A 17,987-nucleotide genomic window follows, 5' to 3' on the forward strand; every position below is an offset into this window, starting at 1 on the left:
AATCATAGAAGTTTACAACATGGAAACAGGCCCTTCGGCCCAACATGTCCATGTCGCCCAGTTTATACCACTAAGCTAGTCCCAATTGCCTGCACTTGGCCCATATCCCTCTATACCCATCTTCCCCATGTAACTGTCCAAATGCTTTTTAAAAGACAAAATTGTACCCGCCTCTACTACTGCCTCTGGCAGCTCGTTCCAGACACTCACCACCCTTTGAATGAAAAAATTGCCCCTCTGGACCCTTTTGTATCTCTCCCCTCTCACCTTAAATCTATGCCCCCTCGTTATAGACTCCCCTACCTTTGGGAAAAGATTTTGACTATCTACCTTATCTATGCCCCTCATTATTTTATAGACTTCTATAAGATCACCCTTAAACCTCCTACTCTCCAGGGAAAAAAGTCTCAGTCTATCCAACCTCTCCCTATAAGTCAAACCATCAAGTCCCGGTAGCATCCTAGTAAATCTTTTCTGCACTCTTTCTAGTTTAATAATATCCTTTCTATAATAGGGTGACCAGAACTGTACACAGTATTCCAAGTGTGGCCTTACTAATGTCTTGTACAACTTCAAGACATCCCAACTCCTGTATTCAATGTTCTGACCAATGAAACCAAGCATGCTGAATGCCTTCTTCATCACCCTATCCACCTGTGACTCCACTTTCAAGGAGCTATGAACCTGTACTCCTAGATCTCTTTGTTCTATAACTCTCCCCAACGCCCTACCATTAACGGAGTAGGTCCTGGCCCGATTCGATCTACCAAAATGCATCACCTCACATTTATCTAAATTAAACTCCATCTGCCATTCATCGGCCCACTGGCCCAATTTATCAAGATCCCGTTGCAATCCTAGATAACCTTCTTCACTGTCCACAATGCCACCAATCTTGGTGTCATCTGCAAACTTACTAACCATGCCTCCTAAATTCTCATCCAAATCATTAATATAAATAACAAATAACAGTGGACCCAGCACCGATCCCTGAGGCACACCGCTGGTCACAGGCCTCCAGTTTGAAAAACAACCCTCCACAACCACCCTCTGTCTTCTGTCGTCAAGCCAATTTTGTATCCAATTGGCTGCCTCACCTTGGATCCCGTGAGATTTAACCTTATGTAACAACCTACCATGCGGTACCTTGTCAAAGGCTTTGCTGAAGTCCATGTAGACCACGTCCACTGCACAGCACTCATCTATCTTCTTGGTTACCCCTTCAAAAAACTCAATCAAATTCGTGAGACATGATTTTCCACTCACAAAACCATGCTGACTGTTCCTAACAGCACTGTGGGAGAACCGTCACCACACAGACTGCAGCGGTTCAAGAAGGCGGTTCACCACCACCTTCTCGAGGGCAATTAGGGATGGGCAATAAATGCCGGCCTTGCCAGCGACGCCTACATCCCGTGAACGAATAAAAAAAATAAATAATCAGTCCCTGCCTCTCCAAATGCCTGTAGATCCTGTCCCTCAGAATACCCTCTAACAACTTACCCACTACAGATGTCAGGCTCACCGGTCTGTAGTTCCCAGGCTTTTCCCTGCCGCCCTTCTTAAACAAAGGCACAACATTTGCTACCCTCCAATCTTCAGGCACCTCACCTGTAGCTGTCGATGATTCAAATATCTCTGCTAGGGGACCCGCAATTTCCTCCCTAACCTCCCATAACGTCCTGGGATACATTTCATCAGGTCCCGGAGATTTATCTACCTTGATGCGCGTTAAGACTTCCAGCACCTCCCTCTCTGTAATATGTACACTCCTCAAGACATCACTATTTATTTCCCCAAGTTCCCTAACATCCATGCCTTTCTCAACCGTAAATACCGATGTGAAATATTCATTTAGGATCTCACCCATCTCTTGTGGTTCCGCACATAGATGACCTTGTTGATCCTTATAACACACTCCCGGCTCCCCGTATATAACACACTCCCAGCTCCCCGTATATAACACACTCCCAGCTCCCCGTATATAACACACTCCCGGCTCCCCGTATATAACACACTCCCGGCCCCCCGTATATAACACACTCCCGGCTCCCCGTATATAACACACTCCCGGCTCCCCGTATATAACACACTCCCGCTCCCCGTATATAACACACTCCCAGCTCCCCGTATATAACACACTCCCGGCTCCCCGTATATAACACACTCCCGGCTCCCCGTATATAACACACTCCCGGCTCCCCGTATATAACACACTCCCGGCCCCCTGTATATAACACGCTCCCGGCTCCCCGTATATAACACACTCCCGGCTCTCCGTATATAACACACTCCCGGCTCCCTGTATATAACACACTCCCGGCTCCCCGTATATAACACACTCCCGGCTCCCCGTATATAACACACTCCCGGCTCCCCGTATATAACACACTCCCGGCTCCCCGTATATAACACACTCCCAGCTCCCCGTATATAACACACTCCCGGCTCCCCGTATATAACACACTCCCGGCTCCCCGTATATAACACACTCCCGGCTCCCCGTATATAACACACTCCCGGCTCCCCGTATATAACACACTCCCTGCTCCCCGTATATAACACACTCCCGGCTCCCCGTATATAACACACTCCCGGCTCCCCGTATATAACACACTCCCGGCTCCCCGTATATAACACACTCCCGGCTCCCCGTATATAACACACTCCCGGCTCCCCGTATATAACACACTCCTGGCCCCCTGTATATAACACACTCCCGGCTCCCCGTATATAACACACTCCCAGCTCCCCGTATATAACACACTCCCGGCTCCCCGTATATAACACACTCCCGGCTCCCCGTATATAACACACTCCCAGCTCCCCGTATATAACACACTCCCGGCTCCCCGTATATAACACACTCCCGGCTCCCCGTATATAACACACTCCTGGCTCCCCGTATATAACACACTCCCGGCTCCCCGTATATAACACACTCCTGGCTCCCCGTATATAACACACTCCCAGCTCCCCGTATATAACACACTCCCGGCTCCCCGTATATAACACACTCCCAGCTCCCCGTATATAACACACTCCCGGCTCCCCGTATATAACACACTCCCAGCTCCCCGTATATAACACACTCCCGGCTCCCCGTATATAACACACTCCCAGCTCCCCGTATATAACACACTCCCGGCTCCCCGTATATAACACACTCCTGGCTCCCCGTATATAACACACTCCCGGCTCCCCGTATATAACACACTCCCGGCTCCCCGTATATAACACACTCCCAGCTCCCCGTATATAACACACTCCCAGCTCCCCGTATATAACACACTCCCAGCTCCCCGTATATAACACACTCCCAGCTCCCCGTATATAACACACTCCCAGCTCCCCTTATCCTGTATACAACACACTCCCAGCTCCCCTTATCCTGTATATAACACATTCCCAGCTCTCCCTTACCCTTTATATAACACACTCCCAGCTCCCCTTACCCTGTATATAACACATTCCCAGCTCCCCTTACCCTGTATATAACACACTCCCACTCCCCGATACCCTGTAAATAACACACTCCCAGCTCCCCCTTACCCTGTATATAACACACTCCCAGCTCCCTTTACCCTGTATATAACACACTCCCAGCTCCCTGTTACCCTGTATATAACACACTCCCAGCTCCCCCTTACCCTGTATATAACACACTCCCAGCTCCCTTTACCCTGTATATAACACACTCCCAGCTCCCTGTTACCCTGTATATAACACACTTCCAGCTCCCCCTTACCCTTTATATAACACACTCCCAGCTCCCCTTACCCTGTATATAACATACTCCCAGCTCCCCTTACCCTGTATATAACACACTCCCAGCTCCCCTTACCCTGTATATAACACACTCCCAGCTCCCCTTACCCTGTATATAACACACTCCCAGCTCCCCTTACCCTGTATATAACACACTCCCACTCCCCGTTACCCTGTGTATAACACACTCCCAGCTCCCCTTACCCTGTATATAACACACTCCCACTCCCTGTTACCCTGTAAATAACACACTCCCAGCTCCCCCTTACCCTGTGGATAACACACTCCCAGCTCCCTGTATATAACACACTCCCAGCTCCCCTTTACCCTGTATATAACACACTCCCAGCTCCCTGTTACCCTGTATATAACACACTCCCAGCTACCCCTTACCCTGTATATAACACACTCCCAGCTCCCCCTTACCCTGTATATAACACACTCCCAGCTCCCCCTTACCCTGTATATAACACACTCCCAGCTCCCCCTTACCCTGTATATAACACACTCCCAGCTCCCCTTACCCTGTATATAACACACTCCCAGCTCCCCTTACCCTGTATATAACACACTCCCAACTCCCCTTACCCTGTATATAACACACTCCCAGCTCCCCCTTACCCTGTATATAACACACTCCCAGCTCCCCTTACCCTGTATATAACACACTCCCAGCTCCCCTTACCCTGTATATAACACACTCCCAACTCCCCTTACCCTGTATATAACACACTCCCAGCTCCCCCTTACCCTGTATATAACACACTCCCAGCTCCCCCTTACCCTGTATATAACACACTCCCAGCTCCCCGTATATAACACACTCCCAGCTCCCCCTTACCCTGTATATAACACACTCCCAGCTCCCCCTTACCCTGTATATAACACACTCCCAGCTCCCCGTATATAACACACTCCCAGCTCCCCCTTACCCTGTATATAACACACTCCCAGCTCCCTGTTACCCTGTATATAACACACTCCCAGCTACCCCTTACCCTGTATATAACACACTCCCAGCTCCCCGTATATAACACACTCCCAGCTCCCCCTTACCCTGTATATAACACACTCCCAGCTCCCCCTTACCCTGTATATAACACACTCCCAGCTCCCCCTTACCCTGTATATAACACACTCCCAGCTCCCCGTATATAACACACTCCCAACTCCCCTTACCCTGTATATAACACACTCCCAGCTCCCCCTTACCCTGTATATAACACACTCCCAGCTCCCCGTATATAACACACTCCCAGCTCCCTGTTACCCTGTTTATAACACACTCCCAGCTCCCTGTTACCCTGTATATAACACACTCCCAGCTCCCTGTATATAACACACTCCCGGCTCCCCGTATATAACACACTCCCAGCTCCCCGTATATAACACACTCCCGGCTCCCCGTATATAACACACTCCCGGCTCCCCGTATATAACACACTCCCAGCTCCCCGTATATAACACACTCCCGGCTCCCCGTATATAACACACTCCCAGCTCCCCGTATATAACACACTCCCAGCTCCCCGTATATAACACACTCCCAACTCCCCTTACCCTGTATATAACACACTCCCAGCTCCCCCTTACCCTGTATATAACACACTCCCAGCTCCCCGTATATAACACACTCCCAGCTCCCTGTTACCCTGTTTATAACACACTCCCAGCTCCCTGTTACCCTGTATATAACACACTCCCAGCTCCCCGTATATAACACACTCCCAGCTCCCCGTATATAACACACTCCCGGCTCCCCGTATATAACACACTCCCGGCTCCCCGTATATAACACACTACCGGCTCCCCGTATATAACACACTCCCAGCTCCCCGTATATAACACACTCCCAGCTCCCCGTATATAACACACTCCCGGCTCCCCGTATATAACACACTCCCAGCTCCCCGTATATAACACACTCCCGGCTCCCCGTATATAACACACTCCCGGCTCCCTGTATATAACACACTCCCGGCTCCCCGTATATAACACACTCCCGGCTCCCCGTATATAACACACTCCCGGCTCCCCGTATATAACACACTCCCGGCTCCCCGTATATAACACACTCCCAGCTCCCCGTATATAACACACTCCCAGCTCCCCGTATATAACACACTCCCGGCTCCCCGTATATAACACACTCCCAGCTCCCCGTATATAACACACTCCCAGCTCCCCGTATATAACACACTCCCGGCTCCCCGTATATAACACACTCCCGGCTCCCTGTATATAAAACACTCCCAACTCCCCCTACCCTGTATATAACACACTCCCAACTCCCCCTTACCCTGTATATAACACACTCCCACTCCCCGTTACCCTGTATATAACACACTCCCAGCTCCCTGTTACCCTGTATATAACTTAACATAAGAAATAGGAGCAGGAGTAGGCCATACAGCCCCTCAAGCCTGCTCCGCCATTCAATCAGATCATGGCTGATCTTCGACTCAACTCCACTTTCCTGCCCGATCCCCATATCCCTTGATTCCCCTAGAGTCCAAAAATCTATCTATCTCAGCCTTGATTATACTCAACGACTCAGCACCTACAGTCCTCTGGGGTAGAGAATTCCAAAGATTCACAACCCTCTGAGTGAAGAAATTCCTCCTCATCTCAGTCTTAAATGGCCGACCCCTTATCCTGCGACTATGCCCTCTAGTTCTAGACTCTCCAGCTAGGAGAAACAACCTCTCAGCATCTACCCTGTCAAGCCCCATCTGAATCTTATATGTTTGAATGAGATCACTTCTCATTCTTCTAAACTCCAGAGAGTATAGGCCCATTCTACTCAACATAACACACTCCCAGTTCTCTGGATTTTCAAAAGGCATTCGATACAGTGCCACATAAGAGGTTGTTACACAAGATGAGGGCTCATGGGATCGGGGGTAATATATTAGCATGGATTGAGGATTGGCTAACGGACAGAAAAAACAGAATAGGAATAAACGGGTCATTTTCGTGTTGGCAGGTTGTAACTAGTGGGGTGCTTGGGCCTGAGCTGTTTACAATCTATATCAATGACTTAGATGAGGGGACCGAGTGTAATGTGTCCAAGTTTGCTGATGATACAAAGCTAGGTGGGAAAGTGAGCTGTGAGGAGGATGCAAAGAGGCTACAAAGGGATATCGACAGGTTAAGTGATTGGGCAAGAAGGTGGCAGATGGAGTATAATGTGAGGAAATATGAAATTATGGCAGGAAGAATAGAAAAACAGAATATTTTTTTAAAAGGCGAGAGACTAAGAACTATTGGTAGTCAGAGGGATTTGGGTGTCCTTGTACATGAATCACAGAAAGTTAACATGCAGTTACAGCAAGCAATTAGGAAGGCAAATGGTATGTTAGCCTTTATTACAAGGGGGTTGGAATATAAGAGTAAGGAGGTCTTGTTACAATTATATAGGGCTCTGGTGAGACCACATCTGAAGTACTGTGTACAGTTTTGGTCTCCTTACCTAAGAAAGGATATACTTGCCTTAGAGGGGGTGCAACGAAGGTTCACTAGATTGATTCCTGGAATGAGAGGGTTGTCGTATGAGGTGAGTTAGAGTAGAATGGGCCTACATTCTCTGGAGTTTAGAAGACTGAGAGGTGATAAAATCTCTTGAAACGTATAAAATTCTTAACAGGGCTTGACAGGGTAGATGCAGAGAGGCTGTTTCCCCTGGCTGGAGAGTCTAGAACTAGGGGTCAAAGTCTCAGGATAAGGGGTCGGCCAATTAGGACCGAGATAAGAAAAAAAAATTTCACTCAGAGGGTTGTGAATCTTTGGAATTCTTTACCCCAGAGGGCTGTGGATGCTCAGTCGTTGAATATATTCAAGAGTGAGTTCGATAGATTTTTGGACATTGGGGGAATCAAGGGATATGGGGATAGGGCGAGAAAGTGGAGTTGAGGTAGAAGATCAGCCATGATCTTATTGAATGGCAGAGCAGGCTCGAGGGGCCATATGGCATACTCCTGCTCCTATTTCTTATGTTCTTATGTTACCTTGTGTATAACACACTCCCAGCGCTCTGTTACCCTGTATATAATGCACTCCCAGCTCTCTGTATATAACACACACCTAGCTCAGTTTCCCTGTATATAACACACAACTAGCTCTCTGTATATAACACACTCCCAGCTCTCTGTATATAACACACTCCCAGCTCTCTGTATATAACACACACGTAGCTCCGTTACCCTGTATATAACACACTCCCAGCTCTCTGTATATAACACACTCCCAGCTCAGTTTCCCTGTATATAACACACTCCCAGCTCTCTGTATATAACACACTCCCAGCTCAGTTTCCATGTATATAACACACTCCCAGCTCTCTGTATATAACACACTCCCAGCTCAGTTTCCCTGTATATAACACACTCCCAGCTCTCTGTATATAACACACTCCCAGCTCAGTTTCCCTGTATATAACACACTCCCAGCTCTCTGTATATAACACACTCCCAGCTCAGTTTCCATGTATATAACACACTCCCAGCTCTCTGTATATAACACACTCCCAGCTCAGTTTCCCTGTATATAACACACTCCCAGCTCTCTGTATATAACACACTCCCAGCTCAGTTTCCATGTATATAACACACTCCCAGCTCTCTGTATATAACACACTCCCAGCTCAGTTTCCCTGTATATAACACACTCCCAGCTCTCTGTATATAACACACTCCCAGCTGTAGTCCTGACATTTCTTGCCCATTGCTGTAATTGTATGGTGCAGATCAGACTACAACATTATCTCATCCTCTCAACAGAGCCAAGCTACATGCAACAGTGAGAATACCTTTGCAGGAGAGACCTTCACACAATACAGCTTCCATTTCTACCGAGTCTGCAATTGAACAGGAAGGGACTCCCTGGTGAGACGGACCACTAGCTCTTCTCTTGAAAAGATACACCGTCGACGAGGAATCTTTTCTGGCCCAGGACAACGTAGCTATTCAGAATGACCAAAGGAGATTTTGGTGTGATTGAGAAGTTCTACACATCACACACCCACAGCCTGCACTTACCACTTCACCTTCCTGCTGGGACAGGAGCTTTTACACTTTGTGGGGGGAGGGAGGGAGGGAGGGAAATTTCCTGCAAACAAATTTTGGGATGAAATATTCCGTGCAGTACAGGCTGTTGTAAAAGACACAGTTTAGTAAAAAGATAGTCAAAGAAGATGATCTTGTGCTGCTTGGTGGCTCAGACCAAATGGATCCTAGAGCTTCTATAGATTTTGATTTTAAACAGTGTACACTTTGAAACTGCAGCATTAAAGCCAAATTTGCCCAGCTATGCACTAAATAGAAGTAACAGTATAGAGGTTGTATAACTAGCAGATGTCGCCATTAACCCTGCCCAGTCCAACCATCACACAAAATTAAGACGGTCCATATGTTGGTATTAAAAGTGGTTTGCATTGCTGATCTCTGCCACAGCTGCATTTGGGCTGCTATAATTAGTCGCAGTGCCCTGAACCAGGGAAGGAAAATCAGCCAAAAGTTGCCGATCCTGCTCACTATCCAGTGACTCCTGTTCGAAACTCCATGTGTGGACAGGACCGGGATGAGCTGTGATGACTTCCAGCTTTCACTGTCTGGGGTCACATATGAAGAATGGCCACTTGACTGAGGTACCGGAAGGATTATTGGCACCTGTGAAAGTATAGTCCAGCGAGAATCAGTGCCTCAAGGAGACGAGGATAGCGGGAAAATTGAAAAAGAATTAAGAACAGTATGTATTGATTAGCTGTCAGCGCGTGTAGGGAAATGGGTCTTATCAATGCATTGTGTATTGGGATCAATGGAGTAGGGATGAAGTAATGGGTGCTAGTCAGTCAGTAAACTGGTCCATATAAAGTACTGGCTGATAGTCTTACACTAGTCAGGCAACTAATTTAATGGAGGGGTTGAAAAATACTACTCACGACTGCTGACCAATTCCCCAGGAGAAAATAATGCCTTTGGACTGAAAAGGGTTACTAGGAAAAAGTTGAAATGATTTAAATCCTTACATATTTGTATGTAGTTAAGTCGACCATGCCATGCGTTTGTCTCTGAAGGAACCAGTACGCTGCAATAATTTAGAATGTTCTGGAAGGTTGGGCCACTTATGTTGACAATTCAATGCATTCATACTGTGGTGTGTTTTATGACAGCATTGGTTACATCACTCATTTGAGCATGTAATTATTTCAAGGTTAATCGGCTTAAAGACAAAGAAAAAACTTATTTGTACTAAATTTATAGATGGAAACCCATCTTAAATTTAGAGATTGAGAATGTGCAGAATGTTACAAAGTTGCAGTAATCGTTGCGATGACCTGCAGAGTAAACAGATGTCATAAAATGTACAGGCTTTAGCACCACACTGCTCAGTAGCATTATGGGCGTGAGTACTCAATGAAAGACCAACCAAATTGGGAACTGGATGGCACAGCGGATTAGACATTAGCTTTTCACCTCTTGATCCCAGATTTAAACCGAGCCCAGACCGATGGGACAAAAATCTCAGTCTGCTGGCTGTAATGGTTCTACTTGAAATGAGTTTGGGCAGTTCCAGTCCAGGGGCAGGGGACCACAGCATAAAACTGCCCCTAATTCAGCTTGAATTGGTCACAGGATGGCTGGTGTAGGAAATGGAAATATGTTACACTGGTGAAGTAGAGACCACTCTTCTAAGTTTGGGGCTGAGGCACCTTGTTGGGCAGGGTAGAGGGAGCTTTATTCTTCATCTAACCCATGTCATACTGACCTCAGAGTGCTGGACGCTGACACGGGGTAATTAAAATTATAAGTGTCCCATTCTCCAGCACTAACACCCCCCCCACCTCGATGAGCACAAAATTCACACAAAAAAGTAAAAAGACTGACAAAAATGTTTAAAATGTCACAAAGTGCAGATATCCTCCGACTCTCCCCAGGCATTTTAAAAAGTACAGAAGGAATCTAGCTGCTCCATATCATGCCTCTGTGAAAACAACTAGCATGGAGCATTATCTGATATATCTCAACCCTCACTGAAACACTGATATATCCTGACCCTCACTGAAACACTCTGATATATCCCGACCCTCACTGAAACACTGATATATCCCGACCTTCACTGAAACACTGATATATCCCGACCCTCACTGAAACATTCTCTGATATATCCCGACCCTCACTGAAACACTCTGATATATCCCGACCCTCACTGAAACATTCTCTGATATATCCCGACCCTCACTGAAACACTCTGATATATCCCGACCCTCACTGAAACACTCTGATATATCCCGACCCTCACTGAAACACTCTGATATATCCCGACCCTCACTGAAACACTGATATATCCCGACCCTCACTGAAACACTGATATATCCCGACCCTCACTGAAACACTGATATATCCCGACCCTCACTGAAACACTGATATATCCCGACCCTCACTGAAACATTCTCTGATATATCCCGACCCTCACTGAAACACTGATATATCCCGACCCTCACTGAAACACTGATATATCCCGACCCTCACTGAAACACTGATATATCCCGACCCTCACTGAAACATTCTCTGATATATCCCGACCCTCACTGAAACACTGATATATCCCGACCCTCACTGAAACACTGATATATCCCGACCCTCACTGAAACACTGATATATCCCGACCCTCACTGAAACACTGATATATCCCGACCCTCACTGAAACATTCTCTGATATATCCCGACCCTCACTGAAACACTGATATATCCCGACCCTCACTGAAACACTGATATATCCCGACCCTCACTGAAACACTCTGATATATCCCGACCCTCACTGAAACACTGATATATCCCGACCCTCACTGAAACACTGATATATCCCGACCCTCACTGAAACACTGATATATCCCGACCCTCACTGAAACACTGATATATCCCGACCCTCACTGAAACACTGATATATCCCGACCCTCACTGAAACACTGATATATCCCGACCCTCACTGAAACACTGATATATCCCGACCCTCACTGAAACACTGATATATCCCGACCCTCACTGAAACACTGATATATCCCGACCCTCACTGAAACACTCTGATATATCCCGACCCTCACTGAAACACTGATATATCCCGACCCTCACTGAAACACTGATATATCCCGACCCACACTGAAACACTGATATATCCCGACCCTCACTGAAACACTCTGATATATCCCGACCCTCACTGAAACACTGATATATCCCGACCCTCACTGAAACACTGATATATCCCGACCCTCACTGAAATGCTGATATATCCCGACCCTCACTGAAACACTGATATATCCCGACCCTCACTGAAACACTCTGATATATCCCGACCCTCACTGAAACACTGATATATCCCGACCCTCACTGAAACACTGATATATCCCGACCCTCACTGAAACATTCTCTGATATATCCCGACCCACACTGAAACACTGATATATCCCGACCCTCACTGAAACACTCTGATATATCCCGACCCTCACTGAAACACTCTGATATATCCCGACCCTCACTGAAACACTGATATATCCCGACCCTCACTGAAACACTGATATATCCCGACCCACACTGAAACACTGATATATCCCGACCCTCACTGAAACACTGATATATCCCGACCCTCACTGAAACACTGATATATCCCGACCCTCACTGAAACACTGATATATCCCGACCCTCACTGAAACACTGATATATCCCGACCCTCACTGAAACATTCTCTGATATATCCCGACCCTCACTGAAACACTCTGATATATCCCGACCCTCACTGAAACACTGATATATCCCGACCCTCACTGAAACACTGATATATCCCGACCCTCACTGAAACACTCTGATATATCCCGACCCTCACTGAAACACTGATATATCCCGACCCTCACTGAAACACTGATATATCCCGACCCTCACTGAAACACTGATATATCCCGACCCTCACTGAAACACTCTGATATATCCCGACCCTCACTGAAACACTGATATATCCCGACCCTCACTGAAACACTCTGATATATCCCGACCCTCACTGAAACACTGATATATCCCGACCCTCACTGAAACACTGATATATCCCGACCCTCACTGAAACACTGATATATCCCGACCCTCACTGAAACACTGATATATCCCGACCCTCACTGAAACACTGATATATCCCGACCCTCACTGAAACACTGATATATCCCGACCCTCACTGAAACACTGATATATCCCGACCCTCACTGAAACACTGATATATCCCGACCCTCACTGAAACACTGATATATCCCGACCCTCACTGAAACACTGATATATCCCGACCCTCACTGAAACACTCTGATATATCCCGACCCTCACTGAAACACTCTGATATATCCCGACCCTCACTGAAACTCTGATATATCCCGACCCTCACTGAAACTCTGATATATCCCGACCCTCACTGAAACACTGATATATCCCGACCCTCACTGAAACACTCTGATATATCCCGACCCTCACTGAAACACTCTGATATATCCCGACCCTCACTGAAACACTCTGATATATCCCGACCCTCACTGAAACACTCTGATATATCCCGACCCTCACTGAAACACTCTGATATATCCCGACCCTCACTGAAACACTGATATATCCCGACCCTCACTGAAACACTGATATATCCCGACCCTCACTGAAACACTGATATATCCCGACCCTCACTGAAACACTGATATATCCTGACCCTCACTGAAACACTGATATATCCCGACCCTCACTGAAACTCTGATATATCCCGACCCTCACTGAAACACTCTGATATATCCCGACCTTCACTGAAACACTGATATATCCCGACCCTCACTGAAACACTCTGATATATCCCGACCCTCACTGAAATGCTGATATATCCCGACCCTCACTGAAACACTCTGATATATCCCGACCCTCACTGAAACACTCTGATATATCCCGACCCTCACTGAAACACTGATATATCCCGACGCTCACTGAAACACTGATATATCCCGACCCTCACTGAAACACTGATATATCGCGACCCTCACTGAAACATTCTCTGATATATCCCGACCCTCACTGAAACTCTGATATATCCCGACCCTCACTGAAACACTGATATATCCCGACCCTCACTGAAACACTGATATATCCCGACCCTCACTGAAACACTGATATATCCCGACCCTCACTGAAACACTGATATATCCCGACCCTCACTGAAACACTGATATATCCCGACCCTCACTGAAACTCTGATATATCCCGACCCTCACTGAAACACTGATATATCCCGACCCTCACTGAAACACTGATATATCCCGACCCTCACTGAAACACTGATATATCCCGACCCTCACTGAAACACTGATATATCCCGACCCTCACTGAAACACTCTGATATATCCCGACCCTCACTGAAACACTGATATATCCCGACCCTCACTGAAACACTGATATATCCCGACCCTCACTGAAACTCTGATATATCCCGACCCTCACTGAAACTCTGATATATCCCGACCCTCACTGAAACTCTGATATATCCCGACCCTCACTGAAACTCTGATATATCCCGACCCTCACTGAAACTCTGATATATCCCGACCCTCACTGAAACTCTGATATATCCCGACCCTCACTGAAACTCTGATATATCCCGACCCTCACTGAAACACTCTGATATATCCCGACCCTCACTGAAACTCTGATATATCCCGACCCTCACTGAAACTCTGATATATCCTGACCCTCACTGAAACACTGATATATCCCGACCCTCACTGAAACTCTGATATATCCCGACCCTCACTGAAACTCTGATATATCCCGACCCTCACTGAAACTCTGATATATCCCGACCCTCACTGAAACTCTGATATATCCCGACCCTCACTGAAACTCTGATATATCCCGACCCTCACTGAAACTCTGATATATCCCGACCCTCACTGAAACACTGATATATCCTGACCCTCACTGAAACACTGATATATCCCGACCCTCACTGAAACTCTGATATATCCCGACCCTCACTGAAACTCTGATATATCCCGACCCTCACTGAAACTCTGATATATCCCGACCCTCACTGAAACTCTGATATATCCCGACCCTCACTGAAACTCTGATATATCCCGACCCTCACTGAAACTCTGATATATCCCGACCCTCACTGAAACACTGATATATCCCGACCCTCACTGAAACTCTGATATATCCCGACCCTCACTGAAACACTGATATATCCCGACCCTCACTGAAACACTGATATATCCCGACCCTCACTGAAACACTGATACATCCCGACCCTCACTGAAACACTGATATATCCCGACCCACACTGAAACACTCTGATATATCCCGACCCTCACTGAAACACTGATATATCCCGACCCTCACTGAAACACTGATACATCCCGACCCTCACTGAAACACTGATATATCCCGACCCTCACTGAAACATTCTCTGATATATCCCGACCCTCACTGAAACACTGATATATCCCGACCCTCACTGAAACATTCTCTGATATATCCCGACCCTCACTGAAACACTGATATATCCCGACCCTCACTGAAACACTGATATATCCCGACCCTCACTGAAACACTGATATATCCCGACCCTCACTGAAACATTCTCTGATATATCCCGACCCTCACTGAAACACTGATATATCCCGACCCTCACTGAAACATTCTCTGATATATCCCGACCCTCACTGAAACACTGATATATCCTGACCCTCACTGAAACACTGATATATCCCGACCCTCAATGAAACACTGATATATCCCGACCCTCACTGAAACACTGATATATCCCGACCCTCACTGAAACACTGATATATCCCGACCCTCACTGAAACACTGATATATCCCGACCCTCACTGAAACACTGATATATCCCGACCCTCACTGAAACACTGATATATCCCGACCCTCACTGAAACACTGATACATCCCGACCCTCACTGAAACACTGATATATCCCGACCCTCACTGAAACACTCTGATATATCCCGACCCTCACTGAAACATTCTCTGATATATCCCGACCCTCACTGAAACACTCTGATATATCCCGACCCTCACTGAAACACTGATATATCCCGACCCTCACTGAAACACTGATATATCCCGACCCTCACTGAAACACTCTGATACATCCCGACCCTCACTGAAACACTGATATATCCCGACCCTCACTGAAACACTCTGATATATCCCGACCCTCACTGAAACACTGATATATCCTGACCCTCACTGAAACATTCTCTGATACATCCCGACCCTCACTGAAACACTGATATATCCCGACCCTCACTGAAACACTCTGATATATCCCGACCCTCACTGAAACACTCTGATATATCCCGACCCTCACTGAAACACTGATATATCCCGACCCTCACTGAAACACTGATATATCCCGACCCTCACTGAAACACTGATATATCCCGACCCTCACTGAAACATTCTCTGATATATCCCGACCCTCACTGAAACACTCTGATATATCCCGACCCTCACTGAAACACTGATATATCCCGACCCTCACTGAAACACTCTGATATATCCTGACCCTCACTGAAACACTGATATATCCCGACCCTCACTGAAACACTGATATATCCCGACCCTCACTGAAACACTGATATATCCCGACCCTCACTGAAACACTGATATATCCCGACCCTCACTGAAACACTCTGATATATCCCGACCCTCACTGAAACACTGATATATCCCGACCCTCACTGAAACACTGATATATCCTGACCCTCACTGAAACACTGATATATCCCGACCCTCACTGAAACACTGATATATCCCGACCCTCACTGAAACACTCTGATATATCCCGACCCTCACTGAAACACTGATATATCCCGACCCTCACTGAAACACTCTGATATATCCCGACCCTCACTGAAACACTGATATATCCCGACCCTCACTGAAACACTGATATATCCCGACCCTCACTGAAACACTGATATATCCCGACCCTCACTGAAACACTGATATATCCCGACCCACACTGAAACACTGATATATCCCGACCCTCACTGAAACACTGATATATCCCGACCCTCACTGAAACACTGATATATCCCGACCCTCACTGAAACACTCTGATATATCCCGACCCTCACTGAAACATTCTCTGATATATCCCGACCCTCACTGAAACACTGATATATCCCGACCCTCACTGAAACACTGATATATCCCGACCCTCACTGAAACACTGATATATCCCGACCCTCACTGAAACACTGATATATCCCGACCCTCACTGAAACACTGATATATCCCGACCCTCACTGAAACACTGATATATCCCGACCCTCACTGAAACACTGATATATCCCGACCCTCACTGAAACACTCTGATATATCCCGACCCTCACTGAAACTCTGATATATCCCGACCCTCACTGAAACACTCTGATATATCCCGACCCTCACTGAAACACTGATATATCCCGACCCTCACTGAAACACTGATATATCCCGACCCTCACTGAAACACTGATATATCCCGACCCTCACTGAAACACTCTGATATATCCCGACCCTCACTGAAACACTGATATATCCCGACCCTCACTGAAACACTGATATATCCCGACCCTCACTGAAACACTGATATATCCCGACCCTCACTGAAACACTGATATATCCCGACCCTCACTGAAACACTCTGATATATCCCGACCCTCACTGAAACACTGATATATCCCGACCCTCACTGAAACACTGATATATCCCGACCCTCACTGAAATGCTGATATATCCCGACCCTCACTGAAACACTGATATATCCCGACCCTCACTGAAACACTGATATATCCCGACCCTCACTGAAACACTGATATATCCCGACCCTCACTGAAACACTGATATATCCCGACCCTCACTGAAACACTGATATATCCCGACCCACACTGAAACACTGATATATCCCGACCCTCACTGAAACATTCTCTGATATATCCCGACCCACACTGAAACACTGATATATCCCGACCCTCACTGAAACACTCTGATATATCCCGACCCTCACTGAAACACTGATATATCCCGACCCTCACTGAAACACTGATATATCCCGACCCACACTGAAACACTGATATATCCCGACCCTCACTGAAACACTGATATATCCCGACCCTCACTGAAACACTGATATATCCCGACCCTCAC

At 46.8% G+C, this 17,987-nt stretch overlaps 1 protein-coding gene across 1 annotated transcript in view; it reads left to right on the forward strand.

Annotated features, from left to right (window-relative positions):
- The window catches only part of myrf (myelin regulatory factor), a 277,298-nt gene extending 268,487 nt beyond the window's left edge, over positions 1–8,811 (forward strand). The window contains exon 27 of the mRNA XM_067993584.1: positions 8,547–8,811. Within this exon, the coding sequence (XP_067849685.1) occupies positions 8,547–8,633 (87 nt within the window). The 3' untranslated portion in view covers positions 8,634–8,811. The remainder of the gene's footprint in view (positions 1–8,546) is intronic.
- The last annotated feature ends 9,176 nt before the right edge of the window (positions 8,812–17,987 follow it).

This window comes from Heptranchias perlo, chromosome 12 (assembly GCF_035084215.1).
Source record: "Heptranchias perlo isolate sHepPer1 chromosome 12, sHepPer1.hap1, whole genome shotgun sequence".
Taxonomy (NCBI): Eukaryota; Metazoa; Chordata; class Chondrichthyes; order Hexanchiformes; family Hexanchidae; genus Heptranchias; species Heptranchias perlo.